At 51.1% G+C, this 20,407-nt stretch overlaps 6 protein-coding genes across 7 annotated transcripts; 4 read left to right on the forward strand and 2 right to left on the reverse strand.

Moving 5' to 3' along the window:
* Positions 1-1,779: 1,779 nt before the first annotated feature.
* Positions 1,780-4,991, reverse strand: AAFC00_002199 (uncharacterized protein; the record flags this gene model as incomplete). Its single annotated transcript, XM_069341486.1, has 2 exons — positions 1,780-4,771; positions 4,837-4,991. The coding sequence occupies 2 exons, from the start codon at positions 4,989-4,991 to the stop codon at positions 1,780-1,782; spliced, it is 3,147 nt and encodes a 1,048-aa protein (XP_069201568.1).
* Positions 4,992-5,832: 841 nt separating this feature from the next.
* On the forward strand, positions 5,833-7,177 carry AAFC00_002200 (uncharacterized protein; the record flags this gene model as incomplete). Its single annotated transcript, XM_069341487.1, has 2 exons — positions 5,833-5,890; positions 6,168-7,177. The coding sequence occupies 2 exons, from the start codon at positions 5,833-5,835 to the stop codon at positions 7,175-7,177; spliced, it is 1,068 nt and encodes a 355-aa protein (XP_069201569.1).
* Positions 7,178-7,542: 365 nt separating this feature from the next.
* On the reverse strand, positions 7,543-9,860 carry AAFC00_002201 (uncharacterized protein; the record flags this gene model as incomplete). Its single annotated transcript, XM_069341488.1, has 3 exons — positions 7,543-9,045; positions 9,101-9,684; positions 9,752-9,860. The coding sequence occupies 3 exons, from the start codon at positions 9,858-9,860 to the stop codon at positions 7,543-7,545; spliced, it is 2,196 nt and encodes a 731-aa protein (XP_069201570.1).
* A 649-nt stretch (positions 9,861-10,509) lies between these two features.
* AAFC00_002202 (uncharacterized protein) lies at positions 10,510-11,605 on the forward strand (the record flags this gene model as incomplete). Its single annotated transcript, XM_069341489.1, has 2 exons — positions 10,510-10,972; positions 11,031-11,605. The coding sequence occupies 2 exons, from the start codon at positions 10,510-10,512 to the stop codon at positions 11,603-11,605; spliced, it is 1,038 nt and encodes a 345-aa protein (XP_069201571.1).
* Positions 11,606-13,491: 1,886 nt separating this feature from the next.
* On the forward strand, positions 13,492-15,280 carry AAFC00_002203 (uncharacterized protein; the record flags this gene model as incomplete). The annotated part of the gene is made up of 2 exons (XM_069341490.1): positions 13,492-14,683; positions 14,733-15,280. 2 exons carry the CDS (start codon positions 13,492-13,494, stop codon positions 15,278-15,280), a joined length of 1,740 nt encoding a protein of 579 aa, XP_069201572.1.
* A 2,942-nt stretch (positions 15,281-18,222) lies between these two features.
* Positions 18,223-20,037, forward strand: AAFC00_002204 (uncharacterized protein; the record flags this gene model as incomplete). Of its 2 annotated transcripts, XM_069341492.1 has the most annotated exons (4): positions 18,223-18,500; positions 18,844-18,916; positions 19,100-19,285; positions 19,339-20,037. In XM_069341492.1, 4 exons carry the CDS (start codon positions 18,223-18,225, stop codon positions 20,035-20,037), a joined length of 1,236 nt encoding a protein of 411 aa, XP_069201573.1. The 2 variants fall into 2 exon arrangements, with proteins under 2 accessions (XP_069201573.1, XP_069201574.1); XM_069341491.1 differs by lacking the exon at positions 18,223-18,500 and having other exon boundaries at positions 18,851-18,916.
* Positions 20,038-20,407: the final 370 nt, after the last annotated feature.

Consider the following 20,407-nt stretch of genomic DNA (forward strand, 5'->3'; position numbering starts at 1 on the left):
GACACTTATAAAGGAATGTTTGTGTGCAAAGTGATTGCCCTGGGCTAAGAACTCACTAGACTCATGTTGGGAAGTCAATACTCAAGAGTCCTCTTTCTCTTCAGCCAGTGGGACATCAAATTTCGATTACCTGGTGTAATGACGAATGTGAGGAAGCCTACGAAGACGCGGTTTTTTTTATAGCCTGTCTAAAGCTACCGTGATAGTCGAGGCTTCTGGCCCGATGAGTCACGCTCCGAGCGAGACTCACTTTAGGATGTTCACTGAACTACAGGGATACATAACGACCGATCGGATTGTAATTATAGGTGAAGAGGTGACTCTTACTGATACCATACTTGACTGTGAGTAACACACGATGATGATCGAAAGAGCGCGGTATCAACCCTCGTTCAAGCACTGGATATGACACTGTAAAGTGCCTGCGAGGATAGTACTACGCGTGCGATTCCTGAGAACAACGCATTTTACTGCGTCTTTACCCTCTACTCTCCCCTTGACCTCTTTTGTATATAGCGGTGTAGAGCATCTCGGTGAGATAAGAGACAGAGGTCCTGAGCTACCAGCATCGACATGCTGATGTCAACCAGAACCAATTCGAGGAACGGCGTTTGGTTGGGGCCTCTCTGTGGTCTCTGTTCTGGTGCAGTAGACCCTGGGCGCTTAAACTCCGAAGAATGTATCTCGGAAGGGGGATTGAGTTTGATACCAGCGAACCTTTTCAGACAAGAAGAGAGAAGATATACCGGCTTCCTTCACTGTTTGTAAGACAATACTCGGCGCTCGTTTAGGGCCATCACTCACGTGAAACGGTCATTACAAGATGCCTGAGCTGAGTTTCCATCACCTAACGTGTACTGCCCTTCGCACTAGAGTCTGATTCGAGATTCTGGAAAAATAACGAAGTTCTGAATCGACCTGTCTGGAGTGGACGTTTGCGAGCGTCTGACGGATCGTTTCACATTTGGAACCACGTGAACTAGTCGAGTGCTGATTGTCTGATATCGGGATCATCAATTTGAGGATGCATATTTCCTTCTGTAAAAAAGATGGAACCGTGGCAGAATTGGACCTGGATACTAGTGTCTACAGTTAGAACTGCTTAGTTCAAAGTACAGAGGCGATGATAGGTGGACGTCCCTGGATACGTGGATCGACCTACAAATCAGCTGCATATTAGAAACAGCTTGAGATTTTGGTGAACGCAGACTAAAGGCTCGGCCATTACGCTCGGGAGCCTTGACGAATGCTCAGTGAGGTGAAGATAGAAATTTCTTGCTGTCTCGGAAGCGAAATCCAATTGACTATAATTGGCCCATCGGAACTAGGATTGTGGCATTCTTTATGGAGTGTGCAGAACTACAACAGACGTGTGATCATAGGCCTTGTATTTACAGCTATAGCTATTAGTAAAGTACGCCGGCTGGCGTCAACACAAGATACAAGTACCTAGGAACGTTTTACGGTTCGTGAACCCTGGAACTACCTAGCCAAGACCTTACAAAGTTGTGGAAGATTTTCCGCTTATCTAATCTCAAGATCTCCCGCATCTCGTTAGGCTAGTCGGCCAACATGGTATACCAACTCCCTATACCGATACATGTAGCAGGACCATGGTGTCAAGCTGGTAATATATCACAGGCAGGTATTCAAGGCTCTGCTGCTCAGATATAATAAAGAGAATACTTTGAAATTCATTCCGCTTTTCGAAAACTAGCATCTATCATAATCGAGGCATCGTCTACCGGTGCCTATTAACGCCTACTTGGTACCCATGGGTTACTCCTCGTCAGAGAACACCTCTTCTCCCGCCTTGCGTCTATTGATACGATCCTTGCGCTTTTTCCTGAGCTCAGCAGAGGTAAGCTTAGCCTTCTTCTTGGTGCCCTCGATCTTGTTGCCCATGGCGTCGAACTTCTCCTCCTCCTCGCCCTTCTCAGTGAGACGAGGACCAGCGCCCTGGCCCTGCACCCAGTTGTGACCGGAAGGAGTCATGCGACCGTTCTGGACAGCCCAGACTTCCTCGGTAAGGTGCTTGGTGAACTCGGCGTTGTGAGTAATGATGATAACGCCACCCTCGAAGGACTTAATGGCCTTGGAAAGAGCACCAAGGGAGTCACGGTCGAGGTAGTTGGTGGGCTCGTCGAGGACGATCAAGTGAGGACGCTGCCACGAGCAAGCGGCAAGGACGACCTTGACACGTTGACCACCGGAGAGACCACGCATGCGGGAGTGGGAAACGAGCTCAGCATCGAGACCGAATTGCTCGCAGTGCTCCTCAATCTCCTTACGGACAAGAGGACGGAACTGTCCAGAGGCGAGAGCCTCCTTCTGATCAACCTCAGCAACAAGCTTCTGGTGAGATTGCATGATCTCGCTACGGGGAATCCAGGCGTTGTCCGCGGTCATCATGGGAGTCCATCTCTCGTTCTTCATGCCGACGTTCTCACCGAGAGCGAACGAACACTCGTACTCGTAAGAGTTCTTGAACTTTCTGCGGGAGTGGATACCAATGACACGACGTTCGGTGCCCTCGATCTTGTAGATCTTGTCCATAGCCTTCTCGTCGTCCTCAGTGACGATCTTGTTGGCACGATCCATGGTCTCACGATCCTCACCAGTCTGGAAACGCCACTGGATATACTCGGAAGGAGTGGAGTCGAGGTGGTGATCGATGTGAGCGAAAGCGTGTTGCTTGATGTAGGCAATGCGGATGTTCTCGTGCTGGTAGACATCACCAGACGTGGGGATAAGCTCACCAGTGAGGACGTTGACGAGAGTAGACTTGCCAGCACCGTTAGGACCGATGACGGCAATACGGGAGCCGAGAGAGCACTGGAAGGTAACATCCTGGATCTGGGGCTTGGGAGTACCAGGGTACTGGAAGGTCATGTTGGAGACACGAACGATGGCCTTGGCCTTGGTCTTGACACCCTCAAGGAAACCGGGCTCAGGGAATCTGAACTCCATCTCGGAGGCACCAAGCTCGTAGTAAGACTTAGCAGATGGGACGCGCTTGACGAACTCGGAGAGCTTTCCTCGGTAACGCTTGAGCTTGAAGCGCTCGTAGTGGATGACGTGCTGGATAACGTTGTCCAAGAATCTGGAGTCGTGAGAGATGATGATGGATGTGCAAGGGGAGGTGGTGAGGTAATTCTCGAGCCATGCAACGTTCTTGACGTCCAAATGGTTAGTGGGCTCGTCGAGGAGAAGAATGTCGGGCTCCTCGAAAACGGCACGGGCAAGAGCCAACTTCATCTTCCAGCCACCGGAGAGGGAGGTGATGCCACCGTCGAGCTGGTCAGCGGCGAAACCGAAGTCGATGAGGGTCTTGCGGACCTCATCCTCAGATGTGTTGATGCCGACCTGCTGGAGTTTCATCATGGTCCAGCCGATGACAGTCTGCTCAGTGTCGGCAGAGTCCAAATCGTGCTCGACGTAGACGGTCTTGACCTCGTTTTGCTTGGGGAAACCCTCGACCTGCTCGTTGTTGATGGCGCGCATGAGGGTGGTCTTTCCGGAACCGTTGGGTCCGAGGAGACCGTAACGCTGACCACGCTTCAGACGAAGATGGGTCTGGTTCAGGAGAATCTTAGCACCGTAGGCCAAGTTGAATGTGCAGTTGCAGAGATCCTCGCCCTCCTCCTCATCGGGCTCGGTCTCGTTCTCGGCAGCAGCACCAGGAGAAGCGCGCTTGCGGAGAGTCTCGGCGGTGGCGGCAGCCTCATCGCCAACAAGGATGGTGAGGAAGGGCATGGTGTTGATAGCCCAGGAAGTGGCGTCAGTGTCCTTCTCGTCAACAAGCTGACCACCGATGGCACCAACGTAGTTGACGATGGTGTCGAGCTTCTCAGCCTTATCACCGATGATGGATTTCAGGACACCAGCAACAGTGGCGACGTCACTGTCCTTGGAGATCTCAGGAGCCTTGCCGTCAACGACGTGACCGACACGGCGGAGAGTCTCGAGGGCCTGTGTGGTCTTGCCACGGGCCTCGGGGTCAGCGAGGTTGCCCTCGTTGTGGAGAAGAGCGGGCATAAGCTTGGGCAAGAAAGAGGCAACAATCTGGGGGTCCTCGACAAGCTTGCACATGTTGTCAATAATGACAGCGGCCTTTCTCTTGATGGCGGTCTCACGCTCGTTAAGACCACGCTCGAGAAGGGGAACCATAATGGCAAGAGTAGGCTCGTGGACGTCAGTGACGAAAGTGGTGGCACCGAGCAAGTGAATGGTCTCGGGGACTTTCTCAGGCTTGGAGATACACTTGATCAGCTCAGGAATGAAACGCTCAATATCCTTGTTGACAATGAGACCACAGATCTTCTCCATGGTGCCGTAAGCCTTCTTCTTGACATCAGCCTTGGTGTCCCACATGGCCTCGGAGACGATGGGGATCAGCTCAGGGACACGGTAAGCGGTCTGAGCCGGGGAGGTCTCGGCGAGAAGCTCGATGCACTCAAGATCGCACATCTTCTCGGGCCACTTCTGGGCCTCACGGATGGAGTGAATGTAGTGAGGGATGAGTGCCTTGACGGCGTTGGCGTTGGCGGCGCGGGTGATGGCAAGAGCGGCAGCAGAGGCGGCGTTCTTCACGGGGACCATCTTGTCACCGACAGCGGCGAGCACCTTGGGAAGGAGCTCCACAAGGTAAGGCTCAACTGCAGGGTTGACCTGGTTGTGGGAGGCGATAGCCTTGATGGCATCGCAGGCACGCTCTCTGGCGAGAGCATCCTTCTTGTTGGAGAGCTGCTTCACGAGAGTCTCGACGGCCCTGAAAAATCATGTATTAGCCGCAATTCTCTATTTATTCATCGTCTTGTTCATGGTTATACTCACTTGGTGGGCGCATCCTTCTCCTCGATGTCTCCGTTAATGAAGATAGCGATCTCCTGGGAGGCACCGTTGATTTGGTCCTGCTCCTTGGAGATGTTGAGCTTGGCCAGGAGCTCGTCGAGCACCTTGATGCTCTGCTTGTTCTCAGTCTTAGACATGTTGTCGGCTGCAGCAGATGCTCAAAAGACGAAAGTGGGAGACTGGTTCTGTTATATGGCAGGTTTTTTTCGTGGCGAAATGTGGGGCCCACTCTTCGGCCAAGGGGTCCGCAGTCCTTAGCGGCTCAATTACTCGCGCCTTATGAAAACCACTCCTTCTGGCCACGGTAAATGCTAATACAATCGGAAAATTCACTGCAAAATTCGAGAAAGTGCTGGAAAGTGATGAAGCAACTCAAAAAGAAGAGAATGTGATGAGAAATGGATGGGTATGGTCTCTTCGGTAGGTCGCTGACTTTTATCTCACTCTGCCACCCAAAACGTCTCGAAAAACTCTTCTCCCCAGAGTGCGGCCAAACGAGATATGGTTGGACTAAGCGCGTCTCAACCGGATCCAGGCGAATCAGATTCATCCTCGTATGCTGCTGGCAGTGCACCACAACGACCCTACACGCAAAACCATTTCGCCCCAATGACTGTTGCCGAGGCGGATTCCATACTCTCAGGCGGCCGTCTTACATTGTCGTCCCCTTCGGAACCGCAGGTCATTCTTTCGCCACGCGTGCTGATAGGTCAGTACAGCCAACGCAGGGTTTCACTAAGGGTGAAGCATTCTCTAGCCTCTGGTCTAGAAACTCCGTTTCTTTCTTCCTTTGACTTTCTCCATACGCTGGGCTGCTGTGGCTACACGGGTACAGTCGATCCGTCACCGCTTCTATTCTTCCACTCTGCCGTTGATGAGCAGTGGTCAATAAGAACACCCTCGGCAATAATTGAACAACAGCTACAACCACTGTTAGTTCTGCTTTTCATCGTTTGATCTGCTTTCGATAAGTCAGAGATGGCTCAAACTCGTGAATATGAGGTAGACTTCTGCACACTTGGCATGTTCATCATCGGTAGGTAGGTCTTTCGATTCGCTGCGTGCTATGTACATTGATAGCTCGGAGAAGACTCGAAACATCACTGTGACCAGAGCTGCACGTGGATCATGATTTCTTGTATTGCCTAAACATTTCTTATACCGTGGCATCGACTGGCGTCACTTGCTGCTAGGTCTATCAGATCCACAGGTCTATCGGCCATTCCTTTTCAAATCGTCAAATACGAAAAAAGAAGAAATATGTTGTTTCATACGCTCAATGTCGTTTTCTGACCAATTGTAATCAAATACAGATGATATTTACCCATCTCCATCGGAAGCAGACCAAACACCCCGCCTGAATGTCATTGGTGGTGCAGGAACATATAGCGCCATCGGTGCACGAGTCCTATCGCCACCACCATTGTCTTCCCGAGTAGGTTGGATCGTAGACTGCGGCACCGATTTCCCAGACTCCATACGCACCGAGATTGCCAAATGGGACACTGGAGTTCTAATGCGGCAACGTGATGGATTAACGACCAAAGGCTGGAATGGATATGGCGCGAACGAGCATCGTGCTTTTAAGTATCTGACGCCAAAGTTGCGACTCACACACCTTGACCCGTCTCCGGAACTGCTGAGCGCAAAGTCATTCCATCTGATTTGCTCAGCTTCGAGAAGTATCGAGCTTGTCGAGGGGGTGTTGGAGAGAAGGGGATCTGCGCTAGGACAAGGCTTACCCCGACCTCTGTTCATCTGGGAACCCGTGCCAGATCTCTGCGTTCCTTCAGAGTTAAACAACACTATCGAAGCACTAAAATATATCGATGTTATCAGCCCGAACCACGCAGAACTAGCATCTCTATTCGCGGCGGATGCGAACGCCGCTGACGGCCACGTTGACAAAGCAGTCGTCGAGGAATGCAGCAAGAGACTACTCGAGGGCATCACCAGAAGCGACGGCAACAATGCGCCTGCACATAAACTTGCCGTTGTCGTTCGCTCAGGGAGAGACGGCTGCTACGTCCGAACCTCCGGGAACGCAATATGGTTTCCCGCTTTCCACACAGACTCGAGCAAAGTGATAGATCCCACGGGAGGCGGGAACGGCTTCTTGGGCGGTCTGGCCGTCGGTCTTGTCAGGAGCGGGGGCGATGTATACACTGCTGCTCTGTGGGGTAACGTCGCGGCCAGTCTCGCTATAGAGCAGGTCGGCGTGCCAGTGCTGGGACCAGGAGCAGCAGACGGCAAAGAGACGTGGAATGGGGTTGTGGCTGAAGAGAGACTGCGTGAGATGGAGGCGCGTTGTCACTTTTCCTGAATATGAACGATACACTGTTTAGAGCTTGTTCTGTCAGACATAGAGTAAGAAACATGATACCACAGGAATCAGACACTTATGTCCCCATAGATGATTTTAGTTTCCCTGCCCCAATAGACGACGGTTTCCTCCTCTTGCATACTAGCGTTGCGTGCGAGATTGAGGAAACCATTCTCCCCGCTCGTCAGATCCACTGCACATGCTGAGAGTGGGATAATCACACTGTAGAATCATCGACTCCTCATTACTGCATGCTGGTAATGATCTGAATAAGAAGGATAATTCGTATCTTTGTTCCTTCGAACCACTCGATTTCATGAATCTTGGAAAAAAAAAAACGCCTACTGATAAGACCAGATGATATCTCAAATCTCGAGCGTCTTGACTTCACCAGTCGTGCTCAGAGGTTGCACAGCACCGCCATCCGTGCCATCTCCAGGTTGCAATTGCAGTCGTCCTTCATCACCACCCTCGACAGCACCATCATCGTTCTCTTCGCCATTTTTACTGCCACTAGCGGCGCCGGGAGCGGGCAGGGTGACGCCCAATCGACGGAACTTCTCTTCCGTTTCCCGGACCCGCTTTTTGAACGCCAATCGATCAAGGAAGAGTCTCTGCCTCTGTCTTTCAAGTTCGCGTCGCTCAGCCTGTAGCAACGTCTCCATCTCGGTGAACTGCTGGAGCTTCATCTCTAATTTCTGCATCTGGAGATTCGTGCTCGCGGAGATGAGCGAGGTGATGTGTCGCTCGGTATGAGACGCCAGTGCCGCAGAGCGAGCGGCTGTGAGGGAGAGCGCAACGGTCGCAGGTGATGAGGCATTGGTGTTCTGGGTTGTCTTCGCGACTGTCGTGCTTGTCGCGGGCTTGTCGACGTCCATGCTGTTCTCGTCTTTGACGGCATCTGAGCCTTCAGAAGTCGCGGGTTTGTCACCTTGCGTGGCTTCTGCTGACGCTTCTTGGGGTTTCTCGGTCGACTCTTTCTCGAGTCTGTCTCGGATGTGCTGCTTCATCTCGTTGACAGTCTTTCCTGCCGCTGTTGCGGCGACGGAAGGATCGGCGAGACCAGCTAGAAATGCCATGACGCTCATGACTGGATTGTCCGCTTGTGAGAATGGAATGCGTCCGCTGCCAAGGTAGGCAAGGTTGTCTTTGACTCCGTCAACCTCTTCGCCCTCAAGATACTTGTCTTCGATTTCCAGCTGCAAAAACTTGAGGACACACTCCTCGCGCGTACGACTGCCGACGTGGTTGGCGACGGAATCCCAGTTCTCGTCGTACAACTCCAGACCCTCGAGCAACAAAAGAAGTTCACTGTCGGACCAGGGTGCTTCTCGGTCGGCAATGCTGGTGTACTTTTCGTTCTCGAGTTTGGTGTAGTCCGCCGGTCCACTAGAATTGGGATAACGTCCTTCCATGAAACACGAGGGACAGAGATCAAACTTGACCATGGCACCGGTCTTTCCGGGAGCGGATGCCGGAGGTGCTTTGCTGTTGTGATAGCGCACACGAGTGCAGTCTTTGCCGCATGCGTAGCAGAAGTGCTGTTTTCCTTCTTGCTTGAGTGCCTCGACAAGGTTATCTTCGGCTGCTCCATTGGCTTCGCCGTTGGCACCTTCCTCCTCCTTTCCAGGTGTCACATCTTTGCCGGTAGAGTCATAGATGTTCCGTCGGATCTTGAGATTGAGGTCGGCTTGGGATGCAGGACCCTGGCTGGCCAGGCGATCGGTAGGAGCATATGCACGTCCAGGCGCAACGATGTGGTTAGGAGCGGGCTGGTGGGGTTGAAGGCCGCGGGGCGTATCCGCAGTAATCTTGAAGTGGCCAGTGAATGGAGGAGCAATGTTTGAAGGCCTGGTGTCAGGATCGATCTGTGCAGCATGTCAGTAGGCACGCTCTGCTGTGAGGAGACGGACAAGGTTGTACCTGATAGTTGATCAGTCCCCACTGCTCGAGGAACGCATGGACGCGCATGATAGCGCAGACATCACCAGCGAGGTTTCTCCTGCACGCAGTGACGGTCAGGTATTCGGCAGGGTTCAGTCGGTAGGTGTTGATCATGAAGTCGCGGTAGTCTTTGTAAACTGCCGGAGTCTTGCTACGGTTGCGCGTATTGAAGAATTCAGGCAGAGCTTTTCGCTCAAGATTGTGGACCTGGTGCATATCGAACCAAGAGCTATAGCTGGGAAGGATGATGGCATGGGCCTGTTCAATGAGATGGGCGCGTGCTGTCGATTCGACATTAGCCTTGGTCTGGGCAGGTTGCGCTTCCAAGGTATCTTCGACTGCCTCAGGGGCATCGTTGTCCGCGTTCGCTTCTTCCTTCTTGGTTCCATCAGTCGTGTCGGCCATGTCCTCGTCCTCGGCCTCGAGCTGGTCATTGTCTGGTTGTGGCGCGTCTGGGGCATCAAGAGGATTATCTGATGCTGCTCCAGGCGCTGGCTCTGCTTGATCTTGCGACTTGTCGGCATCTACCGATGTGCTGTCTTCCGCCATTGACGTATCCTGGTCTGTAGAGATTGATTGTTAGATATGGGGTTGTGTACAAGCGCAGGCGACTGGATGATTATTGTATACCATTTGCTTCAGTCTGGGCTTTCTCTACGGCTTCATTCTCGGCGTGGATCAGCTCGTCAGACACGGCACCGGGCGCGTGCTCAGTATCTTCACTGGCGAGAGGATCCATGGTAGCGATGCGCAGCTGATGGAGCTGGACAGGAATCTCCGAGATGGATCGTGATGGAAGTGAAGGTAAGCTGGGGCTTGATTGACCCGCGACGCGATCCTGAGAAGGCGCGGGTTCAGGATATGGTCAAGTGTTCTATTGGTATGACCGGATTGGTTGAGAATGCGCGAGTCTGGATAGAGTAACAAATTGAGTGATGGAGATGGTCGTGAACAGTAATCAATCCTGGCGCAAAGTCGATGGGGGCCAGGGAGAGAGAGATGAATTGTGAATATACCGTACCTTCCTACACCTCGCTCGTTCCTTCCCGTTCTTGCTGGCTTCTGGCTTTTAGCTTCACTTCACGCGTCTGAACAAAAGGCTTGGCCTGTCGTTGATTGTCTTGGCAACACTATCAGATCTGTTCGAGCATGTACGGAGTGGAACCGACAATCTGCCAGGCCTCGGCGATATCGGGAGAGTTTCTTGTATCTTATGATGCTGATACTTGTAGAGGGAAGTCGCAGTTGTAGCACTGGTGTAGCACATCTTCAAGCGGGGAAATAACTGCTAGCAAAGAGACAATCATTAATCGAAGCCAATCCCTCTTCCTCTCTTCCTTTTTCCTCCACGCTCAGCATCCACCATATTCCACAGCTACATCGTCAACATGTTCTCAATAGCAAAACAGACTGCGTTACGGCAGGCCCGCACATGCCTGCGCACTTCGCCCCTCTCCCGCAATGCTTCTCTTGCCCGCCTGCTATCGACCCTTGCCGTTCTGGAGCAGAGAGAGGGAAAGCTGAACATGTCGTCGCTTGCTGCGGTCTCAGCAGCCATGAAGCTCGGTGGATCAGTCACCGGCTTTGTCGCGGGTGGAAATGTCAAGGCCGTGGCCGAGGAAGCAGCAAAAGTGGAGGGCCTAGAAAAGATCATCTTCGTCGACAACGCCTCGTACGACAAGGGTCTACCAGAGAACTATGCTCCTCTATTGGTCGAGAATGTCAAGAAGGGCGGCTTCACTCACATCCTGGCTGGCCACTCGGCGTTCGGAAAGAACTTGATGCCTCGCGTCGCCGCACTCTTGGACGTTCAGCAAATCTCAGACATCACCGACATTGAAGGCGAAGACAGTATGAATCTCACGCCATCTGTGTGAAAGAATACACCGAGCTAACCAACAATTCATAGCCTTCGTCCGTCCCATCTATGCCGGCAACGCAATCCTTACCGTTCAGACCGCAGACTCGCCAAAGGTTGTCACCGTCCGAGGCACCGCGTTCCCCTCCGGCGCAGCAACAGGTGGCAGTGCTTCGCTTGAGGAGGGTGTAGACCCCAAGGCCGAGTGCCCCACCACCTGGGTCAGTGAAGACCTCGCCAAGTCTGACCGTCCTGATCTCGCCACCGCTGAGCGTGTTGTGTCTGGCGGCCGTGGTCTCAAGAGCAAGGACGATTTCGAAAAGGTCATTCCTCCGCTCGCCGACGCATTGGGCGCAGCCATCGGTGCTAGCAGAGCTGCCGTCGACTCGGGATTCGCAGACAACTCGCTTCAGGTCGGTCAGACCGGCAAGAACGTCGCTCCTCAGCTTTATCTAGCCGTCGGAATCTCGGGCGCCATTCAGCATCTTGCTGGTATGAAGGACAGCAAGGTCATTGCTGCCATCAACAAGGATGCCGACGCTCCAATTTTCCAAGTTGCCGATGTCGGCCTAGTTGGCGATCTGTTCGAAAAGGTGCCCGAATTGACGGAGAAGCTTAAGGCATGAAGAGTGGGGGTTTCCAGAACATGAAAACAAGGTGGGGCAAAACAAAAAAGGGATGTACACCAAATGGTCTGTGGTGATGTCCAGCATTGGGTCCAACGATATTGATCTTTATGGCGCCAAAGGGGTTTTCTTGCCCTTCGTTCCGGCGATTTAATGATATGTATAGCTGAACGCTTGGTAGAAGATATCCTCATCCCGCGCCACATGTAGCATAGACGATGCCGAAATAGTACGACATTTACTAACGACATGCATTGCATGCTGACAATTTGTGTACATCTATTCCCGGGGCTGCTCCCTAACCTATCACATACGAAGTACAGCAGCTTTGCTGGTCTTACAAGACTGGTTAGCAAGAATCTTCAACGAGGTAGAAGGAAGTTGGAGATGACGATACGGTACATAGTAGAAGTCCAGATGGAAGATATGGTCAATAGTGAACGAGTCAAATGATGAACGAGTCCTAAATTGTAGGTATAATGAACCGTGGATGAAACACAGAAAGGAATGGTCAATGAATCGAATCAAAGGTATAGTGAATGATCAATGAGCTGAATTGAAGGTATAGTGAATGGTCGATGAACTGAATTAAAGGTATAGTGAATGGTCAATGAGTCGAATTGACGGTATAGTGAATGGTCAACGAGTTAAACCCAAGGTATGATTAATAGTGGACTAGTCAAACTAGAGGTAGAGCGAATTGTGAATAGAATAAAAGTGACTATCATAGATAGTCAATGACTTGAAGTAAGGATGTAGTAGATCGTGCATATCTCGAGAGTAGTAATGCGATGAACGTTCGATAAGTTGGACGCGATCTGACCTATTAATCACAGTTACAGCATTATCTCGAGCCTCAGGCTATATCTACCTTAGTTACATATCGCTCCATTGCAGATTGATGTAGTCCTATCTCCTTATACTTTATAGCAGAGTAGATGCGCTCAGTACTCTGTATCCCATTTGATACTCCTTAAACAATTGAGCGCATTTGCTATAGTGTTGACATTGTTTTGTGCAATTGGTTGTGCTATACCATAGATGGTGGAAGCTGGTACACTGATAAGATCAAGATCTTGAGATTAGATAATCGGCCGATCTTCAGATCTCTCTAACCGATCGATAAGCTTTCATCTAACCATCACTTAGCATTCACTCTGCACTCACTCGAAAATCACTCTATAGTTAAATCGAATTCAGCCAGCATTCATTGATTACTCGTTTCATTTCCTACTTACTAGGCCATCATATCGGAGTCACCGAAACATCACTTTGTGGTTACCCAACAGTCACATCGCAATGACTTCGTGGCCTGCTGCTCACTAGTACCGTACCGTCTGCCCCAGCTCGTTTTCAGATGTCTATCATACCGTGACTACCTTGCTGCAGAGGCACCTATCGCGATTCGATTCCTGGAGAGCAATCGAACAATTCTTTGGTGCCTGCACTCGTTTCGCCTGCCCTTGTGTCTAGGCTTGCTATAGTATCATCAACTCTCTGGTTCCTACATCTTGTGGCTAGGATACTGCGGCTCCTTCAGTACTACATCAGGTACTATGACACCTGCGGGGAAAACATATGATCTAGCGCGTGCCTGCAAGCTCGTGTCCGCCTGACGTCCTCTTCGTCTCCTCCCGGAGCGCCCATCGTAGGGCCGTCTTCTGTGTCCGTGGCTTCGACGTGAAGTGTCAAGTGGTCCTCTACACTATATAAGGTACCCACGGGTATTTCGTTTATACCATGATCGGACAATATTCCGCCGAAATAATCCCGTTACAACGTCATCGCAGTCCACTGGCTTGTCGCACTTGGTTCGGTGTCGTTGACCTGGCACACTTGTGACCTTGCACCATATCAGACCTGAGTACAACCCAATATTCGGAGCAATGGTCAGAGGTCAAGAGCCGTTGTTGACACGGCGACCCTCGTCGGAGCATGAGGCTGATTTGGCAGAAGAAGATGCGTTGCTGACTGGGCAGCCGACTGGACGCGGCGCAGAATACTCGCGTTGGTCGCGATGGAGAGAAGTTGGTCTATTTGTTTGGGCTCTTCTGGCCACTACTGCAGTAATCGTGCTCGCCGTCGTCTATCAGCACCAGACCACAGGCCCAACGAAACCCACAGATGGCAGCAAAGCTCCGTCTGGAAAGCGCAACTTGATCTTCATGGTCAGCGATGGCATGGGCCCAACAAGTCTGAGCTTGACTCGCAGCTTTAGGCAATATGTTGATGCCCTGCCCTACAGCGACTCACTCGTACTGGATCAGCACCTCATCGGACAGAGCCGTACCAGAAGCAGTTCTTCGCTTGTCACCGACAGCGCCGCTGGGGCCACCGCCTTCAGTTGCGGTATGAAGAGCTATAATGGTGCCATATCAGTGTTGCCAGACTTTTCGCCTTGCGGCAGTATCATGGAGGCAGCGAAGAGAGCGGGCTACACTACTGGACTCGTTGTCACCACGCGCATCACGGATGCCACACCTGCTTGTTTCGCCAGTCACGTTAGAAGACGCGAGATGGAAGATATGATCGCTGACCAGCTTATTGGCAATGGTCCTCTTGGAAGAACTGTTGACCTCATCCTCGGTGGAGGTCGTTGCCATTTCCAGCCAAACACGACTGAAGGTGGTTGCAGAGCAGATGACCTGGATCTTATCGACCAGGCAGCAGAGAATGGATGGAACTATATCTCTACACGCAAAGACTTCGACGGTCTCAAACTTGGCTCGGCTGTGGAGCTGCCATTGCTTGGTCTACTTGCTTCGCGAGATATCCCTTACGAGATTGACCGCAGATTCGTCGAGGACACCTACCCTTCGCTTGAGGAGATGGCCAAAACTGCTCTCAGAGCACTTAGCGATGCTACCAAGGACAGTGAGAAGGGGTTCTTTATCATGATTGAGGGAAGCAGGATTGATCACGCCGGCCACGCGAACGATCCTGCGGCGCAAGTGCACGAAGTGCTCGCTTATGACAGAACCATACAGGCTGTGCTTGATTTCTTGGAAGAAGACGATACGGAGGGTCTGATGGTTAGCACCAGCGACCATGAGACTGGCGGGCTAGCCTCTGCGAGACGTGAGAATCCGTTTCTGAATCGATCGAAAGAATCCTGCTGACTTTTTAGAACTACACTCGACCTACCCCGAATACCTCTGGTACCCTGGAGTACTCGCAAATGCCTCGCATTCGGCAGAGTACACGACCTTGCAGTATCAGCAACACCTTGCCTCGCTCCCGAAGCAAGCTCCATCTGCCAGCTCAGTCAAGGACCTGAGGGCTTATTTGCACAGTCTTGTTGAGGAAAGCATGGGCATTCACGATGCTTCCTCAGAGGAGATCGATGCGCTGATCGGACACCCCTTGACCGCACCCTACGTTCTTGCAGACATGATCAGTCGTCGCAGTCAAACAGGCTGGAGCACACATGGCCACAGCGCAGTCGATGTGAACATCTATACCTCCGACGCCACGGTCGCTAAGAAGCTTAGAGGTAACCACGAGAACACCGAGGTCGGCGAGTTCCTGCGGTCGTATCTCGAGCTCGATGATGAGGTCGAAAAGGTAACTCAAGAATTGAAAGAGAAGTTGGAGATCAAGGGCGGACAGAGTTGGTTGGGCGATATCCCCCAGCCAGGCGAGAGACTTGATGGACAGGATCATCTGTTTCATTAGATTGGTAAACCTTGCATTATATGTAATCTTCTTGCTATAGAGACAAATCGTACCTGATGTGTGCCTATGATCTGACGATCTAGAGACCTTTCCTTCATTCATCACATACAAGCTCTGCAGTGCACAGGATGTAGAATACAGCTGGATTTTGACACGGCCTACCCCAACAGTGTCCTGTCAGAAGAGATCTACGTACGACCACCACCTGGTTACGACTCTGGAAAACTCCTCCGTCTTCACAAAGCTCTATATGACTTGAAGTAATCAGGAAGGCAATGGTTTAGCACTCTCCGCACCTGGCTAATCGACTACAACTTCAGACATGCCGACTTCGATCCCTGTGTGTTTCTTGCGGGAGACTTGATTATAGCCGTGTATGTCGACGACCTACTTATCATCGGCAAAGCACAAACTATGTCTTGGTTTCGGAAACCACTGGCTTAGACTTTTTCATGGAAGGACTTAGGCAAAGCTCGCTACCTGCTGGGATTAGATTTAAACGTGGATTCCCAACCGGGCTCACAAGGTAACCTATTGAATGTGTAACATAAGAAGTATGCTACACTTTCAATAAGCTCCCAGGGAGACCGAGATCGCTGCCTGGCTCGAGTATGATTGTTCAGTGAAGACTCAGTGAAGACTCGGTGAATTATAGATCAGTATACATTAAGTAGCTCGTGAACTGGGAGTGACTACACAATAAAGACTCGGCGAGTCGAAGCTAACCATACAATAACTACATGTTAAATCAGAAGTGACTTTACATTACCTTACTCTCTTTCTATGGTACTTTGTCCCGAGTGAGTTCCAGTGGCACGATCTTGATGTATCTCCTGTAGACGGCTCTACTCGAGGTCCTGGTGCAAGTCACAGGTCACTTTGCTTTCTGCTGACGTTCGTGGAGACTGCGAGCAGGAATGTCGTATAGACAGGCACAGAAGGACCCATACCCGAATGAGCGCTGCAAGACCATTTCAGACATAAGACTAGACGTGCATTATTCTCACGGACTACTATCGCAATGCATAACACACCTAAGTTGTCATCGTTTTCCTGAGATCATAAAATTGGTCGATTCAGAGACAGGGTCGCCCTCCAGTCCAAAGCCGTATAGCTAAAGTAGCCTCGATTTGGGGCTCGGGATACACCTTTCTCAGAAGTGTATTGACGGTATTGTCGAGATACTGTCGCAATGCATAGCATGCTTAAATATTCACAATCATCTTGAGATCACGGAACTGCTTGATACAGAGACCAAGTCACCCTTTGGTCTAGCACTGTGTAGCTAGCCTCGGCTCAGAAGTCCAAATACACTCTTCTCATGAAGCATATCAACAAACTGGCCGAAACACTATCGCAATGCATAGTCAAAGTATAGACGCATTCGCCGAGATACGGTCACAATGCACTACTGTCTGCTCATATCTTCATGTTTTTCTGAGATCACGGACTTGATCGACATGGAAACCGGGTCTCCCTCGAGGCTCTTGTATCTTCCTGTGCTTTATCCAAACTCGGCAGTTTTGTGAGACGGATTGCGTCTTTTCCAATTTCTAGAAGAGAGACCCCAGCCTTTCACGATTATGACCAACCTCTTATTTTAGAAACCCAATCAAGCACTATGTGATGAAGACGATCATCACGATAGAAGATCACAATCTTCTATCAACTATGATCTAATCGCTGACACCGTCTTTGGCCAAGCGAACCAACAACTTCTTCGCCCCCCCGCATTCATGTTGCGCGACGTTCTGATCAGGGGTAAAGCGGCAGATTGACCGTACGAGCCCACGTAAAAGACCCCGTAAGCGCAACAGCCAAGTCGTCGAGGTGCGTGCTATCATTCCGCTGATCGGACTGTCATATGGTCATCACGGTCAGGCACGAGTAGCGTAGTGCGATAGCAAGGACCAGATCTCAGACCAAGGACTGCTCGGAGCTTTTCTATTTTCTCGTCAGACAATCTTAGCTTATTTACAAGTATCATGGAGGGTTTCCCCAAGGGCCAAACGTCAGCCTGACGAGTAGTGCAAACGGAACACGCTTGAACGACCTAGGACAAAACAAAGGACCGCCGTTGGCAGGATGACCGTCGGCCAAGTGAACAGTAGAAGATTGCGATATAGATAAGATGGACGGAGAGAAAACAGAGGAGCTTGAAAGTTGTCGAGTAACTGGCGACTATGCCGAAACCAGAAAGGCTCCCGCAGCACGATCGACACCCGAGATTTGAAGTGATGCGCATAGAAGCCGGCATCAGAAGGAATATGCTCGCACTGTTGCACGCACTGAATAAGCACAAAGCACGAGGTGTGGATACTCAGTCGTCACTGAGCAGCATGTAGATGTGTCGGAATGACCATTGCGTACAGACAAAGAGTCTTCAATTGACTGTGAAGAATCTACGATGAACTCCAAGTCGTTCATGGTATGGAAATTGGCCGATAACCGTTTGTTTTGAGGCTCGTTAAGATTGTTATGAAGGACGAGAGAGTATGGCATGTAAAAGAACGAACGGGTGTGGTGCAAGCGATGACCAACGTCCAATAAAACCGGCGTAAGTTCGCAGATGTTGTGCCTGTCATGCCCGCTCATCTTATTCATCTCGGCGAGGGGGGCTTCTAATCATAATCGATACCGTCGTCACAGTACATTATTATACACTGCACACTCCTCCCACATCTTTTTGCCTGTAGCTAATGCCTTTTTGACAGTCTTTTTTTTTCTTGTTGTAGAACTCACCTATACTTTCCTTAATACTAATTGCCTGCTACCATAAGCACCTTGCCAATCATTTACCACAGAACGACACCCAGTCACTCCTTTGACCACCAAGTATCAGTTATTGCAATTTGCACCGCCTCACATCGTCATCAACTCCAGACACTCGAACCAGACGACAAAAAGTATACCATCAAAAGAACTCGACCCAGCCGAACATAATGCTCCAACGACCAGCCCCTCTTGAGCCTTTCAGACACCACACGGCGACGAACCACCATTACTACCCGACCTCGTTAACGCCGCCCATCTACCCAGAGGATCGACCTTTCTTCCATTCGGGTCACGACATCCCTCGTCCGCTGTCTGCAGCACCACTCTCACACACACCACACTATCAGGTGCCGCAAAGGTCCTTTAGTGGACCACACACCATTCAGTTGCCTGGATTGGCAACACTGGCGTCGCTGGCGGCAGCATCTGTGCCAGCATACGAAAGGTTAGTTTTATCTTTTTGCTTTTCGTCTTGATCATTATGTGGACTCGAGCAACGTTGATTCGTTGTTACTGTCATGACTTTGTTGATGTTGATGTTGCACCTGTGGCCTTTTTTGTCTCGGACTCGTGTGGAGCGGAAGGCTGGAGACTCGAGAATCAGGGTCCAAGTCAATAATGCCCGTGCTTTCCCAATTCGCTCTATCTACGGTTAGCGCCAACAGGGCTGCACGTCGAAGACTGATAAGAGATTGGCATTATCTCTCTTCGTCCTTTTGATAACACCACTGTCTCTCCCATGCCCATGCCCATGTCCTGTCGTTCCATGTTGACACTGTCTACTTCAGATCACATATGCACAACATGAACTACGCGACATCTGCGCCTGCTGCTACCGCCGGGGGTCAGCAAAATGGTCCGGTGAGTTATTGTCGTCCTTTTGGGCTTTTCCCCGTTCCTTTCGGCATTTGAATTTCCCGTCGACATCCACCCGATCGATAACACAAGCGTGCTTGGCTTGTGAGCGATCCGGGCGATTGTACATTTCCATCAACAATTATTTTTCTTTTTATTATAATTGCTGAGACTTGATTCCGCATCTAGCCCGTATGTCAGAACTGCGGTACCAGCACAACGCCGTTATGGCGTCGCGACGAGATGGGCTCCGTCCTCTGCAACGCGTGTGGGTTATTTCTCAAGTTGCACGGTCGCCCACGTCCCATCAGCCTCAAGACGGATGTGATCAAGAGCAGGAATCGCGTCAAGACTGCTGGTGCACCCAAGAAGAAGGTTTGTTGTTGCTCCTACAGAAAAAAAAACACGTAACACTGACCGCCCATCAGCCTTCCCTTGAAGCAAATGGCTATCCTGCCTCTCACCCAGAGTCGACCATGACTCCCGTCGGCAGTGCCTTTGCTCAACGCCGTGCATCTGATCGTATCCCTTCGGGCGAATCACACCGATCGCCTTCGCCCTTGTCGCGTACCGGCACACCTGGAATGTCAGCCCCGACGTCCAACATTGCACCCCAACACATCTTTGACAACGTCTCCTTGACTGAGCCCAACTTCCACTCTCCATCTCTGCCTTCATTTGCCTTACGGCAACCTTCGCCAACGACCGCGTCTCTCAACGGAAATCATCTCGAGAACAACCACGCATATGCCGAGAATGCTGCCAACAGCAGTCACCTCAAGACTCGCGTCAGTGAGCTCGAGGTCATCAATGATTTGTTCCGTGGCCGTGTCGCAGAACTCGAGCAGAGCGAGCAGGCTGCCCGCCGGAATGCCGAGCTTGCTCACGATGCGGCAGAGAGGTACCGATCTGACCTCGACGCTGCATTGTCCCGTGAAAAGGACATGAAAAGAAGAATCGACCAGCTCGAATCTGAGCTCGAGTCGTACAAGTCGCAAGCTCCCCCAGCGCCTAAGCGCGCACGTCTCAGCGACATTGTGCGTGATGACGAAGAGTCCCGCTCATTAAGCAAGTCTCCACCATTGACCACTGCTGCCCCAGAGCCGGTCCAGGCTGCTGCTGCATAGAGTGCATGACCTCACTGCATGGGCGAGTAGCTTCATCTAACGACGGGGGCGTTACGGCTTCCTTTTTCTCTTCTTGTCACCAAGGAAAAGTCATGGGCTTTTGCGATTTCCTTATTTTCATTTCTTGTCGTTGGGGGACGTTTTCGATAGAGTAGCTGAATCATCCGAATCAGATGATGAACGAGAGATACCAGAGCAAGCGAGCAAGCAAGCGGGAAGGAATGCTTGAAAGTCACGAACCCAAAAAATCCATACATAATCTTACCTAATTATACCAACCCTTTTTTCTCTTCGCCGAGCCTCTTTAGCCTGCCGTCACTCGTGAAGCTTCGGTGACGACCGGGCAGCCACTCCGAATATACCCAGTTTT

This window comes from Neodothiora populina (assembly GCF_041146345.1).
Source record: "Neodothiora populina strain CPC 39397 chromosome Unknown canker_contig_14, whole genome shotgun sequence".
Lineage (NCBI taxonomy): Eukaryota > Fungi > Ascomycota > Dothideomycetes > Dothideales > Dothioraceae > Neodothiora > Neodothiora populina.